The following is a 16298-nucleotide window of genomic DNA, read 5'->3' on the forward strand; positions in this document are numbered from 1 at the left end:
GTCCAAGGTAGGAGAGCGAACCTGACAGAGTCAAGGTCCTTGTTTGGCCAAGTGTTCTTTGCCTGTTCCTTTTCCCTCCCTTGTCAAAAGTTTAGCTCATCTTTAAGCTTTGTGAATTTGCACACTTACCTTTCCGTTGTTTTCTTTCCTGAACAATTCTCTGCCGCAGATTATGTTGCTCACAGACCCGGAGATTGAGAGCAGTTTACTGATCAGCTCGGACGAAGGGGCAACCTATCAAAAGTACCGGCTGAACTTTTACATCCAGAGCTTACTTTTCCACCCCAAGCAAGAGGACTGGATTCTGGCATACAGCCAAGACCAAAAGGTGAGCGTGATCCCCTTGTTCCAGGCAGCGGCGTATGGCTGTCCTAGGGAAAGACAGCTACTTAGTCATCGCTACGCTTCTTCTCAGCTGTCAGGTTGGTTCTGTGCAGCAGCTTGGACCCTGTGCCGGCGGGGCGAGGGGCAGCAATGTGGATCTCAGGCTGCTTGTTTGAGCTGTGTGAGCATCTGAAACAGCACACACAGGAAAAGCCAGACCCTAAGGAAGACATTGTGGAGAAGCAGTTCTTACCTGGAAGCTTCAGGCCATCAGGAAACCCCCATGGAATCTGAGACAGTGCTTTGTGTATGTGAGATGTGATCATTTTTTTTTGGAGTAAAGAACCCATAGCTCTTCTCAGAGCCTTAAAGGGAAGGATGACCCTGAAAGAGTGAAGAACACTAGCTAGTGATATGCTAAAATAGTGAGAGAAATGTGCATAGATAACATTCAGAATCAGGCAATCTCAGGACTTTTCTTCTCTTGCTGGTTAGGCTGAAGGATAAGTCTACGTTTTAGGAAGGCATTGAATGAAGTTATGCTATTGTATGTTTATCTGTGTGTATATATGTGTGTGTGTGCACACGCAATATGTATATGTATTTTATGGGATAAATGCTATAAAATATATCATGTACTCTGTACTGCAGATACATTATAAAATACATGTAGCTCCAGCTTTTAAGGAACTTACATTTTCAGGTAGAATATAAGGCTAGCAACAGCAAAGACAATCAGATTAGAATTAGAGGAAAAAAGTATACAAAGGCAAATGTGAGAGAGGCTCTAGCCATAAAAGCCAAAAGGAAAATAGGTAAAATATTCAAATGCTCTTTGTGAAATGCATGGTTCAGTGAGGTCATTCTGAGAATTATCCTCAGAGGAATTATATGTTACAGATTACATATATTTAAACAAATACTGGACTTTCCTGAGTGAGGAGAATATTCTAGGGTTAAAACCCTAGAATACTTAACCAGGTGGTTAAAACCGTCTGGGCTGGTATAGCCGTGTGGGGTTCTTCCTGAAGGGAGGGGAATAGTATAAACAACTTTTCAAGGTCTCTACTGACATGAGCATTTTTTTAAAAATTAATTTATTTATTTTATTATTTTTATGGCTGTGTTGGGTCTTCGTTTCTGTGCGAGGGCTTTCTCTAGTTGCGGCAAGTGGAGGCCACTCTTCGTCGCGGTGCGCGGGCCTCTCATTATCGCGGCCTCTCTTGTTGCAGAGCACAAGCTCCAGACGCGCAGGCTCAGTAGTTATGGCTCATGGGCCTAGTTGCTCCGCGGCATGTGGGATCTTCCCAGACCAGGGCTCGAACCCGTGTCCCTTGCATTGGCAGGCAGATTCTCAACCACTGCGCCACCAGGGAAGCCCAACGTGAGCATTTTTGAGGAAGCAAATTAAAATTCTCAGGATTGGAGTTTTATTCACACTGCCCTTACTGCCAAATAAAATGCGCATTAGCCTAAAAACAGGAAAGACTTACAATTAGTGTTTTTTTCCTCTCGAGCAGCCTGGCTCCCCGTTCAGCAGAATGTACAATTTCATGCCTGGAGTCAAGCCACGGTGCATCTAGTCCAGGATGGTGCAGTTACCAGAGGCAAAGCTGAGCAGCTCAGGACACAGAGTGTTAGTCATTTAATCCACTGGGTTTCTGTATTTTATTTGACAGTTGGTTAATTTTCCCCCTGATGCCAGAGGCACAGTGAGGGCCAGATTTACCTGGCTAGGTGAAAACCATGCATCTTTGCAGTTGTGTCGGAGGAGATGCCCCAAAATTTAACCCTTCACGTGCCAGGACTTCAGACAGTGATGCCGTGAGCACTGTGGCAGAGGGGATAACTCTGGAGGAGTTGGGACACGGGGCTCCGACTCAGCCACGTATAGGGATTGGTACTTGGGGTTGGCTTTCTTTGCCTTAAAATGTGTTTGTGTGGATAGTTATAACTGCAGGTGCACTTCCAACGAGATTGAAAAGAAAAAAAAAAACCCACAAATATTAGACTCCATGTCTGTTTTATGTGCTCAGCACGATGCACTGTTGCTATAAAATAACTATATCGAGGGGTATTCATTCCATCTAGGGAAAGAATATAAATACATGTGAGCTCAGTAGTCTAAGAGGGACTAGAAAGGCAGATAGATCCTTCATTCACACATGGTAGATACCCAGCCAGAGTAGCTGGGTGGATTATATGAAATTGGCAGCCCAAGTTTAGGAGATGGAGATCTTATAAAATGATTTCACCTGGACTTTAATGAATGTATTTCTGTGGGAGGCGGAGGGGGCGCGTTTTGCACAAGAGGGATGTCATAAACAATAATATAAAGTTGTAAAGTTAGAAAACTCACGTAAACAGGATTGTGAATGTGTCTATTTGGCTGAAACTGAAAGTTGGGGAAGTTAATTATACATGTACTCCTGGAACCTAATCTTAATTTTTTTTGGACCACTTTGACTGTTAGGCAAAATAATTTTTGTTTTCCCAATTAGGAGCCTTTTGAACATTTTGGTCAGTGGAATTATGTGTTCAGAGCTATAGATTACAAAGATTAATCTGGTAGTAATATTAGAATGAACTATGGTGCTTTGAGGTCAAAACCAAGAAGACCAGTTAGGATGGTATCACAGTAGTCTTGGTCAGGACCAAAAAGTATCTTTTGTGACCATAGACCAAATGAAGTCTGTCATTTTAGAGGTAGAAGGAGCCTTAACAGTCTTTGCTCTGTATGTAGCTAACAAACCAAAAATCTTAGACGTTAATGAATTTTCCCAAAGGGGAAAACCACTCATTGGTGTCACATGTCTAAGTTTAGCAATTGGAATTTGAATATGATATTTAGTAGGTTTCACTACTAAATGGATGGTGATATCTGGAGATTAGCAAAGGGGCAGAAGCCAGCCTTTCTGCTAAGCTCTCTGTTTCTCCAGAAGAGAATGAAGGAGAAATCATCCTGGGAAAAAAGAATTACGGATCACCTGCTAATATGAGTAGGGGTTGGGGAAGGGCTCCGTATATCAGGGCTTGAATCACAGCATGAGGAGCGGGGCATTAGCGGGGAGTGGAGTGGGCTATAGCCATCCAATGAGCCGTTAGCTGGTGGTGTTGGCCCGAAGTCAAGTGGAGGAGGTCTGTGGCCACTCAAGTGGGTCAGTGATATGGAAATAATAGCTGGCAACCACCCACGAATCACGGAGCTTTGAACCCTGATGAGATGCAGCCATGGGCCCTTAGGAGGGCCCCGTGCTAGTGTTGGCAGGCCAGTGACTTTTGGAAATGGGAACACGTATTCGTTCATGTAAGTGTTGTTCATCAACATGTCTGTGACTGTTGCTACTGTTGCAGAACTCTCAGCAAAGATGGTAGCTTAGGTGCTAGGGTTCCCTTTGCCAGATGCTGTTTTCAGCCAGCCTGTGGTGAACAGAATCCTCAGGTAGGGAGCACCATCTGTCAGAAGTTATTGCGCTGAGGTGGCAGCTCCGTCAGCACTCACCTGCGCACGGTCCTCCTCTCCTCTCCTCCCTTGTTTGCTGTCAGTCTTTTGAGGCATACGCTCCCCTTTTGAATACATAGCCACCTTTACTTTTCCCTTATTTCCCTGCCATTGCTTTTTCTCACCTTTAGTGAATGAGACTTTGAGGGCCCCGAAGACAAAGTCTGGATCTCTGGCTTGCAGGGAAGAGCCCATATGGTCCAGGGCGTTCTGCTCCAACTGCATTTCACCTTGAGTGTCTGGACTCTCAGTAGAGGCTTTTTGGTTTTTTTTGGTTTTTTTTTTTTTAATTTATTTTTGTCTGTGTTGGGTCTTCGTTTCTGCGCGAGGGCTTTCTCTAGTTGTGGCAAGCGGGGGCCACTCTTCATCGCGGTGCGCGGGCCTCTCACTGTCGCGGCCTCTCTTGTTGCGGAGCACAGGCTCCAGACGCGCAGGCTCAGTAATTGTGGCTCACGGGCCCAGCTGCTCCGCGGCATGTGGGATCTTCCCAGACCAGGGCTTGAACCCGTGTCCCCTGCATTGGCAGGTGGATTCTCAACCACTGCGCCACCAGGGAAGCCCTCAGTAGAGGCTTTTTGATGGGAGCATTTTAAGGGACTCGAAAGAGTTTGGTTGAACAGATTGTGCTTTCTGGCCCAAGATAGAGTTTTACTGGCCATCAATTCCATAGGAAGCCAGATTTAAAAAAAAAAAAAAAAAAAAGGCTTTTAATCAGGGAGAAATGTGTATGACCACATGCCCTCAAAATTCATAAGATCAGGTTATTTTGATATTTTAGCCTTTTTTCGTATTTTTTCTTAGAGAAATCTACCTGTGATATTAAATATCTAGGTGATTGCCAAGAGGTAAAATTTTTTTGAATGAGCATGTGACTCTCCAGCCACCACTAGAATGACTGAAGAGAAAAGGTTTGGGACCTTTTTCCCTTTGAAGCTCTAAAAGAAGTAGCTTGACTTCTTGAAAAGCCCTGTTGGGGGGCATGGTATAGACACAGGCGATAGACTTCTTGGCCTCTGAAGGGTCTATGTGAGGATGTGCCTTTGGAAAGCCCTGGAATTTTCAGAAAAATAAGCATTATAGACATTATGGAAGCTTCATGCCAGATGGGCAGAGGGATACCTGTTATGTACAGCCTCACCTTTTAACCTTCCTACAAAACAGCAGTGAATCACTGTGGATGCCATGAAGAATTCCACAGCATTTATACCAGGACCACCAAAATCTCACCCTCCGTTATTTAGTTTTGTTATTTCTGTAATTAAGCAGTAGGCAAACCAAACATTCTGCTCCTTCCTTTTGTTTCTTGGCATTTGGAAACCGAACAGCCAGGAGAACAGAGGTACAGAGCTTCTGCTTCCTTCCTTGTTTTCCCCCCACTTTCTTGCCTCAGTACAGGAAACCACCCAAGGAAGGCTTAGCAGACGGCCAAGTGTGCCAGATTACATCTTTATTTTAATTTGGCAATAAACTAGGGTACAAACTGTGCTCTGAAACATTGCCTCCAATGGCATCTCTCAGTCTGTCTCAAACACCTCACTAAACATGATGTGTTGGGAAACAGTGGAAATGAGGGAAAACAAAACGCAGATGTGACTGAAAGAAAAAAACAGAAGAAGTGCGTAAGAATAGGCATCTACCTCAGCTCTGCTGACCATCCTGGGGCGCTGGGCTCGGGGCCTCTCTATTAGGGGTTACACTGTGGAGGGAATTGTATAGGGGCGAGTCTGCAATGTTGTGAAGCCAATGTGAACGCTCCTATGAGAGTGCCTCATAGCTGGGGAGGAGATACCCCCTTGCTCGGTTTATCCGGGTGGCAAGCCTCTCCTACAGATGTACCTGCTGCCCCCGACCATGAGCAGGAGGGTCCACTTTTCTCCAGTCCTCTACAGTGAGCTTTTTCTCCCCACTCTGGATGCCCAGGTCCTTCTAGACCGTGGACTCAGTTCCTACACAGATAAGCAAGCAACTAACTGAATAACGGCGGCTGGGTCTGGGTTGTGGGAAACTGGAGAGCACGTGTTCATTCAGGAGGGTGGGGTGTGGTGGGGGGTCTTGGTGAGCTCCCACCTGCTGTTCTTGCCACCGAGGATGGCTCATTCAATGTCACCAGACTTTTCAGAGTTTTTCGAGAGAAGTAATCCTGCTTTGTTTGAGATATGACATTTTCCTATTTTTAAGTGTTTATAACTAACTCAAAAACTTAAAACAGAAAGCCGTGCAGGGCAAGTCAACCTCATCTGCTGCCTTGTCTTAGTCCCCAGATCACCTTTTTTCTTATTTCTCTGTCTTTCCCCTTATCTTTGTTTTTCTCCTGTTCATGGATCTTCCTGTCAGTTTTATTTCAGGAAACGTTCCATTGTTTTGTGAATTAAAAAAGAAAATGCATACAAATGAGTGATCAATTCTGTGGAGGGAGGACAAAACCCTTAGGACAGTTTGGTGGGTCAACCTTCATTTTGTGGCCGTTCTAGAATATTCATGAGTTTGTGTTGTCTCACTTGTTCTGGAGCCCTATGAGTCAGCAGTCCAAGTAATATACCATGTGGGAGCTTGCAGGATCTCTGTTCTCCTCTATATTCCAAAGTATCAAAGTTTATGAAAGAAATAAGAAATCCTAAGGCTTGCCTGGTGGCCTCACCTTCAGTATTTTGGTAAGTATGTGTAAGATACACTTAAAACCAAAACATGGCTTTAAAGGAGGAAAGCACGTTTTCATAAGGAAACCCTATTCACAAATAATTGAAACCCTAAATATTAACAGCGGCAGTCTCTGTATAAATGAAGGCAGAGTTTGAGTTAAAATCATATATTGGGGCTTCCCTGGTGGCGCAGTGGTTGAGAATCTGCCTGCCAATGCAGGGGACACGGGTTCGAGCCCTGGTCTGGGAAGATCTCACATGCCGCGGAGCAACTAGGCCCGTGAGCCACAACTACTGAGCCTGCGCGTCTGAAGCCTGTGCTCCACAACAAGAGAGGCCGCGACAGTGAGAGGCCCACGCACCACGATGAAGAGTGGCCCCCACTTGCCACAACTTGAGAAAGCCCTCACACAGAAACGAAGACCCAACACAGCCATAAATAAATAAATAAATAAATAAATAAATAAATAATTTTTTAAAAAATCGTATATTGATAGAAAAGGAAAATTATACTGCCAGTGTGTTTGAGAGCATACAATTGAATTTTAGTAACTTGCATAAAAGTAAATTTTTAAAAGAAGAACTGCTTTTAGCTTTCTCCTTTCTTTCTTTCTACCAATCCTGCAATTTTATTTAAACAGTTTCATATACATTTCTTTAAAAAAAAAACAAAAAAAAACCCGCAACTTTCTTTTTAATCTTTCCTTCTTTTCCTGACTGAACACTAACAGATGGCCATTGCTTATCAAGACAGCTTTGAATGCCAGGAATTCTCTGGGAAATAATGACTGCTTGATAAGGGAAGAGAGGTCAGCATTTTCCAAAACTCAGTCATATTGGTTTCTCACCAGCGATAGACAGCACAGCAAGTGAGGCAGGAACATCAACTCTGTACTCTGTCAGGCCCTCCAAATGGCCATGTGACCTTCTGCAGGTCATCTAATTTGTAGAGTTTCGCCAGCTGTGAAGTGGAAGCAATAACGGTACCTGGCTCACAGGACTGTTTGAGGATGCTGTGATAATGTATGTAAAACACTCAACACAGAGCCTGGCACATGGCTAGCACCACGTGAATGCCAGCCAATGTATTATTCAAAGACCTAGGAGAGAGCCACCTGGTGTGGCATAACTAGGTTTAGACGCAAGGCTTCCTTAGCCGTAATCAGGTGTCTTCCCAATACGTGACGTTATACGTATTTAGTCAATGTTGAATGTCCTCTTAGACAATCACTAAAAGGTACCACTGAACCAGAATGAACAGAGCAAGCAAGAACCAATATATGGTACTCAGAAAATATTATTGATTATAATAACAGTAAGCCATTAAAGTATTTGCCTTTACAGCAACTCTGTTTTTGAGTAGACCTAGCAGCCCCTTAATGTCAAAAGGGCAAGATTGAAATGAAAGATAAATGGATCCTTCAAATTCAACCCCCTGGGGCTATTCAAATGATTTCTGCACAAGCACAAACACTTAGGAAACTGATACCTACCTAATGCCATGACGTTTCCCAAGGCACTACATTAAAAGGCACTCAGTTATTCATAAGAAATATGTGGAGCGTTATATACCATGCTGCTTTGGCAAGATTTCCATGTGCTTGAAATTTCCCAATGTCAGAGCTGATTTCTAATCTCATGAATATGTAAATAATTTAAGTATTCAAGTACAAAACTGGCAATTAGAGTGGAAACCAGGGAGCTTGCTGAACGTCAACCGCAATGCTTGTTTATAAAACAAATTCTCCAGCTGAAATGCCATCTTATGCAAACGAGGAAGGCCTGTGTTCGCTTTAGCTAACTTGTTTAACCAGGTTGTATCATTATTTTTCAATTGCTTCCTGAAGCAGTTTGATCTACCTGTTCCCAAATTTGAACGAAATGAGCTACAAGAATAAGGAGAAATGGACATTTTTGAATGAGTGATTGGGATTAAGGTTTGGACAGATAGAATTATGCTTTTTGGTAGCTATTTAAACTTTGAAATCAATTACATTTTTGCTTGTGTGATTTTTTAGCCAGCTATTTTGATCTATTCTACCCACCAACACTTGTCTAAATGGATTAAGATGCCTCCTTAATCCAGGCACCAGTCTGGGAAAGTTTGAAGGACATTTGACATCCTAAGAGGGCATGGACCTTTTTCTTAAATGGGCTCGAGGGATATCCAGAAAAAAACTATCTCTGAGTGTGGCCCTTTAGAATCTAGTAATGGTAAAATTTTCTTGTATCCTGCCTTGTCAAGCATGGTTGCTGCCAGCAGTGTTGCCAAGGAGGGGAGTGGTTTGAGAAGGAGAGAGTCTTGGCCTTGTAAATAGACATATTTTGTGAAGTTATGACTCTGTAGTTTTCATACTAAAATTTTTTTTTAAATGTTATCTTTTCCAACTTCCTCCCTTCAGTATAATAGGATAGTGTAAGTTCAGATTACAAATGGCACATTAGGTGTTCCAAGAGATCCAGAGGCCCAGCCAGGATCTCATAGCTGGCAAGAGGAAGAGAAACCAGAAGTCAGCACCCCTTCAAAAATGACCATGTCCCTTTACTGAGCTAGACCCTTAATATAAAATACTATGAGATGGCTTTCCCAGGGCTTCCAGATGGGAGAATTACCCTCCTCACCTCCGTTTCCCACATCCATCCTCGCTTGCTCTTCGGCCCCTTTCCACACCTCCTTTTCCCTTCAAGTGAGAAAAGCCTAGTTCCCGAGCCGGTGGAGTGGATTCCCTCGCCCCTGCCACTCCCACATGGGTCCCGCCTCCAGCCATTGCTACTGCCACCACCTCAGTTCCACTCAATCGATTTTTGCTGCATGTCAACACTTATTACCGAAGAAGTGATACATTTCCTCACCACCCTCCTGTTGTCTTTGTGAACAACAAGATGCATTTTCCAAGAAGTTAAGTGAAACTAAGGATCCAGTTGGTGGCCACTGAACAGAGCGAAGGGTTGGGACCTCTAATCTTCACGAGCAACAAGGACATTCTAATCATAATGAACGGTTCAAGTACTAATATCCCACTACTCCAGGTAAACAGTTAAGAAGAACATAGGCCTCAATCAGTATTTATCGATATAAAGGATTCTTGCCAGAATGGTGAGTTCAGTCAGGGTATTAACATTTTTGGATTGCAAAGTATAATCTGACTATGAATAGGAGGTGATTAATATACCAGAATAATACTATCAGAATCAGAGTGGATAAGAATGGTTTTTTGGGCCTGCCTGCCTGCCCTCTTGCTGTGCTCCTGCTTAAAGAAATTAGTCCTTCCTTTCCGACTTAGTCCCTGGAAAGATGTTTCAGCCTGAGAGCTTGCGGGATCTTGGTTCCCAGGGCAGAGGTTGGGCCCGAGCTCCTGCGATGGGAGCTCTGAGTCCAGACCACTGGACTAACAGAGAACCTCAGTCACCAGGGAATATCAATCAGAGTGAGGCCTCGCAGAGGTCTTCATCTCAGCACCAAGACCCAGCTCTATCCAACTGCCTACAAACTCCAGTGCTGGACATCTCAGGCCAAACAACCAGTAAGACAGGAAAGCAGCACCAACCATCAAAAAAAAAAAAAAATTGAAACAACAAAAAAATTTGTTGCAGAAGAAGGAGCAAGGTAAAAACCTACAAGACCAAATAAATGAAGACGAAATAGGCAACCTGCCTGAAAAAGAATTCAGAGTAATGATAGTAGAGGTGATCCAAAATCTCGGAAACAGAATGGGGAAAATACAAGAAACATTTAACAAGGATCTAGAAGAACTAAAGAGCAAACAAACAGTGATGAACAACACAATTACTGAAATTAAAAATACTCTAGAAGGAATCAATAACAGAATAACTGAGGCAGAAGAACAGATAAGTGAGCTGGAAGATAAAATGGTGGAAATAACTGCCAGGGAGCAGAATAAAGAAAAAAGAATGAAAATAATTGAGGACATTCGCAGAGACCTCTGGGACAACATTAAATGCACCAACATTCAAATTATAGGCATCCCAGAAGAAGAAGAAAAAAAGAAAGGGTCTGAGAAAATATTTGAAGAGATTATAGTCAAAAACTTCCCTAACATGGGAAGGGAAATAGTCAATCAAGTCCAGGAAGTGCAGAGAGTCCCATACAGGATAAACCCAAAGAGAAACACGCCGAGACACATATTAATCAAACTATCCAAAATTAAATACAAAGAAAAAATATTGAAAGCAGCAAGGGAAAAGCAACAAATAACATACAATGAAATCCCCATAAGGGTAACAGCTGATCTTTCAGCAGACACTCTGCAAGCCAGAACGGAGTGGCAGGATATATTGAAAGTGATGGAAGGGAAAAAGCTACAACCAAGATTACTCTACCCAGCAAGGATCTCATTCAGATTCGACAGAGAAATTAAAACCTTTACAGATAAGCAAAAGTTAACAGAATTCAGCACCACCAAACCAGCTTTACAACAAATGCTAAAGGAACTCCTCTAGACAGGAAACACAGGAGAAGGAAAAGACCCACAATAACAAACCCAAAACAATTAAGAAAATGGTCATAGGAACATACATATCAATAATTACCTTAAATGTAAATGGATTAAATGCTCTAACCAAAAGACATAGACTGGCTGAATGGATACAAAAACAAGACCCATATATATGCTGTCTACAGCAGACCCACTTCAGACCTACGGACACATACAGACAGAAGGTGAGGGGATGGAAAAAGATATTCCATGCAAATGGAAATCAAAAGAAAGCTGTAGTAGCAATTCTCATATGAAACAAAATAGACTTTAAAATAAAGACTATTACAAGAGACAAAGAAGGACACTACATAATGATCAAAGGATCAACCAAGAAGAAGATATAACAATTGTAAATATTTTTTTTTTAACATCTTTATTGAAGTATAATTGCCTTACAATGGTGTGTTAGCTTCTGCTTTATAACAAAGTTAATCAGTTATACATATACAATATGTTCCCATATCTCTTCCCTCTTGCATCTCCCTCCCTCCCACCCTCCCCATCCCACCCCTCTAGGTGGTCACAAAGCACCGAGCTGATCTCCCTGTGCTATGCAGCTGCTTCCCACTAGCTATCTATTTTACATTTGGTAGTGTATATATGTCCATGACACTCTCTCACCCTGTCACATCTCACCCCAACAATTGTAAATATTTATGCACCCAATATTGGAGCACCTCAATACATAAGGCAAATGCTAGCAGCCATAAAAGGAAAAATCAACACTAACACAGTAATAGTAGGGGACTTTAATACCCCACTTTCACCAGTGGACAGATCATCCAAAATGAAAATAAATAAGGAAACATAAGCTTTAAATGACACATTAAACAACATGGACTTAATTGATATTTATAGGACATTCCATCCAAAAACAACAGGATACACTTTCTTCTCAAGTACTCATGGAACATTCTCTAGGATAGATCATATCTTGAACCACAAATCAAACCTTGGTAAATTTAAGAAATTGAAATCGTATCAAGTATCTTTTCTGACCACAACGCTATGAGAATAGATATCAATTACAGGAAGAACAACTGTAAAAAATACAAACACATGGAGGCTAAACAGTATGCTACTAAATAACCAAGAGATCACTGAAGAAATCAAAGAGGAAATCAAAAAATGCCTGGAAACAAATGACAATGAAAACATGATGACCTGAAACCTATGGGATACAGCAAAAGCAGTTCTAAGAGGGAAGTTTATAGCAATACAATCCTACCTCAAGAAACAAGAAACATCTAAAATAAACAACCTAACCTTACACCTAAAGCAATTAGAGAAAGAAGAACAAAAAAACCCCAAAGTTAGCAGAAGGAAAGAAATCATAAAGATCAGATCAGAAATAAATGAAAAAGAAATGAAAGAAACAAGAGCAAAGATCAATAAAACTAAAATCAGGTTCTTTGAGAAGATAAACAAGATTGATAAACCATTAGCCAGACTCATCAAGAAAAAAAAGGGAGAAGACTCAAATCAACAGAATTAGAAATGAAAAAGGAGAAGTAACAACTGACACTGCAGAAAAACAAAGGATCATGAGGGATTACTACAAGCAACTATATGCCAATAAAATGGACAACCTGGAAGAAATGGACAAATTCTTAGAAAAGCACAACCTTCTGAGACTGAACCAGGAAGAAATAGAAAATATAAACAGACCAGTCACAAGCACTGAAATTGAAACTGTGATTTAAAATCTTCCAACAAACAAAGGCCCAGGACCAGATGGCTTCACAGGCGAATTCTACCAAACATTTAGAGAAGAGCTAACACCTATCCTTCTCAAACTCTTCCAAAATAGAGCAGAGGGAGAAATACTCCCAAACTCATTCTTCGAGGCCACCATCACCCTGATACCAAAACCAGACAAAGATGTCACAAAAAAAGAAAACTACAGGCCAATATCACTGATGAACATAGATGCAAAAATTCTCAACAAAATACTAGCAAACTGAATACAACAGCACATTAAAAGGTTCATACACCATGATCAAGTGGAGTTTATCCTAGGAATGCAAGGATCCTTCAATATATGCAAATCAATCAATGTGATACACCATATTAACAAATTGAGGTACAAAAACCATATGATAATCTCAATAGATGCAGAAAAAGCTTTTGACAAAATTCAACACCCATTTCTGATAAAAACTCTCCAGAAGGTGGGCATAGAGGGAACTTACCTCAACATAATAAAGGCCATATATAACAAACCCACAGCCAAGATCGTCCTTAATGGTGAAAAACTGAAACCATTTCCACTAAGATCAGGAACAAGACAAGGTTGCCCACTCTCACCACTATTATTCAACATAGTTTTGGAAGTTTTAGCCACAGCAGTCAGAGAAGAAAAAGAAATAAAAGGAATCCAAATTGGCAAAGAAGTAAATCTGTCACTGTTTGCAGATGACATGATACTATACATAGAGAATCCTAAAGATGCTACCAGAAAACTACTAGAGCTAATCAACGAATTTGGTAAAGTAGCAGGATACAAAATGAATGCACAGAAATCTCTTGCATTCCTATACACTAATAATGAAAAATCTGAAAGAAAAATTAAGGAAACACTCTCATTTACCACTGCAGCAAAAAGAATAAAATACCTAGGAATAAACCTACCTAAGGAGACAGAAGACCTGTATGCAGAAAACTATGACACTGATGAAAGAAATTAAAGATGACAGAAACAGATGGAGAGATGTACGATGTTCTTGGATTGGAAGAATCAACATTGTGAAAATGACTATACTACCCAAAGCAATCTACAGATTCAGTGCAATCCCTATCAAACTACCAATGGCATTTTTCCCAGAAGTAGAACAAAAAGTTGCACAATTTGTATGGAAACACAAAAGACCCTGAATAGCCAAAACAATCTTGAGAAAGAAAAACAGAGCTGGAGGAATCAGGCTCCTGGACTTCAGACTATACTACAAAGCTACAGTACTCAAGACAGTATGGCTGGCAGAAGAACAGAAATATAGATCAATGGAACAGGATAGAAATCCCAGAGATAAACCCACGCACAATATGGTCACCTTTTCTTTGATCAAGGAGGTGAGAGTATACAATGGAGAAAAGACAGCCTCTTCAATAAGTGGTGCTGGGAAAACTGGATAGCTACATGTAAAAGAATGAAATTAGAACACTCCCTAACACCATACACAAAAATAAACCCAAGATGGATTAAAGACCTAAATGTAAGGTCAGACACTATAAAACTCTTAGAGGAAAACCTAGCCAGAACACTCTGTGACATAAATCACAGCAAGATCCTTTTTGACCCACCTCCTAGAGAAATGGAAATAAAAACAAAAATAAACAAATGGGACCTAATGAAACTTAAAAGCTTTTGCACAGCAAAGGAAACCATAAACAAGATGAAAAGACAACCCTCAGAATGGGAGAAAATATTTGCAAACGAAGCAACTGACAAATGATTAATCTCCAAAATATACAAGCCTCTCATGCAGCTCAATATCAAAAAAAAACCCAAACAACCCAATCCAAAAATGGGCAGAAGACCTAAATAGTTGTTTCTCCAAAGAAGATATACAGATTGCCAACAAACACGTGAAAAGATGCTCAACATCACTAATCATTAGAAAAATGCAAATCAAAACTACAATGAGGTGTCACTTCACACCAGTCAGAATGGCCATCATCAAAAAATATACAAACATTAAATGCTGGAAAGGGTGTGGAGAAAAGGGAACCCTTTTGCACTGTTGGTGGGAATGTAAATTGATACAGCCACTACAGAGAACAGTATGGAGGTTCCTTAAAAAACTAAAAATAGGACTACCATACGACCCAGCAATCCCACTACTGGGCATATATCCTGAGAAAATCATAATTCAAAAAGAGTCATGTACCACAGTGTTCATTGCAGCACTATTTACAATAGCCAGGACATGGAAGCAACCTAAATGTCCATCAACAGATGAATGGATAAAGAAGAAGTGGCACATATATACAATGGAATATTACTCAGCCATAAAAAGAAACGAAATTGAGTTACTTGTAGTGAGGTGGGTGGACTTAGAATCTGTCATAAAGAGTGAAGTAAGTCAGAAAGAGAAAAACAAATACTGTATGCTAACAAATATATATGGAATCTAAAAAAAAAATTGGTTCTAATGAACCTAGGGGCAGGACAGGAATAAAGGCACAGATGTAGAGAATGGACTTGAGGACATGGGGAGGGGGAAGGGTAAGCTGGGACGAAGTGAGAGACTAGCATTGATGTATATACACTAGCAAATGTAAAATAGCTAGCTAGTGGGAAGCAGCTGCATGGCACAGGGAGATCAGCTCGGTGCTTTGTGATCACCTAGAGGGGTGGGATAAGGAGGCTGGGAGGAAGCCGCAAGAGGGAATGGATATGGGGATATACGTATGCATATAGCTGATTCACTTTGTTATACAGTAGAAACTAACACAACACTGTAAAGCAATTATATTCCAATAAAGATGTTAAAAAAAAATTATATGAGATGGAGTCACAAATTCTGATCTGAAAGGCTCTCACTCTCTTGACTTGCTTAATTCCAATGCCTGCCTGGCTGATCTAACTATAGTCATGATGAGAAAATGTCCCAGAACAAGAAGACTTGTGATCCAAAGCCAAACAGCCTCAGCTACTCCAGGAAAGGCCATGCTAAGCAATATCCAACCTCAGAGGCAGGGGACCTGGACGCATTGTTTAGGGTCCTTCCTTGCTTCCTGAAAGTCAGGAAGAAAAAAGCAATCACAACTTCTCCTTGCCATTCCTCCCTTCCTCAGGGCCTGTGGACAGCTCAGGCTAGAGGCAATAATCAGCAGAAAGGGGAGAGTGTGAGAACTAGTATTGACCTTTTACTCTGTGGCAAGCCTTATGCCAGACTTTTCACATTGATACCTCAACTTTATTCTTACATGAAACATCAGATGTATCATTATGCCTATTTAGAATTGGGGAATCTGAGGCTCTGAAAGGTTAAGAAAATTGCCACGGTGGTTGGTAGAGCCAGGAGTCTTATCCAGGTTTGACCCTCTTCACTCAGTCCTCGCTGCACCAAAACACTTGCCTCCCTACAAAAGCCATTGCGATACTTTTCTTTTTTTCCTTTTCTTTAATTGCCAATTTTTTTTTCTATTTTTATGTAACCATCTTTCCACTGTCCAACCTACCATGAAACCTGTTCCCTCTGACAGATGCGCTAGTACACATTTCAAGAGCTGAGTTTCACAGCAGGGAGAAAACTGTTGTTTGAAGATCACACAGCAGAGGAAGGGAGAGGGAGGGACCGGCAAGCCAGAGGGGAATTGCCCCTGGCTGCT

At 41.4% G+C, this 16298-nt stretch overlaps 1 protein-coding gene across 1 annotated transcript in view; it reads left to right on the top strand.

The window, feature by feature from the left end:
- Positions 1 to 16298, top strand: part of SORCS1 (sortilin related VPS10 domain containing receptor 1) — a 414532-nt gene that overhangs the window by 193858 nt on the left and 204376 nt on the right. The window contains exon 6 of the mRNA XM_036829279.1: positions 170 to 328. Within this exon, the coding sequence (XP_036685174.1) occupies positions 170 to 328 (159 nt within the window). The remainder of the gene's footprint in view (positions 1 to 169; positions 329 to 16298) is intronic.

This window comes from Balaenoptera musculus, chromosome 16 (assembly GCF_009873245.2).
Source record: "Balaenoptera musculus isolate JJ_BM4_2016_0621 chromosome 16, mBalMus1.pri.v3, whole genome shotgun sequence".
NCBI lineage: Eukaryota > Metazoa > Chordata > Mammalia > Artiodactyla > Balaenopteridae > Balaenoptera > Balaenoptera musculus.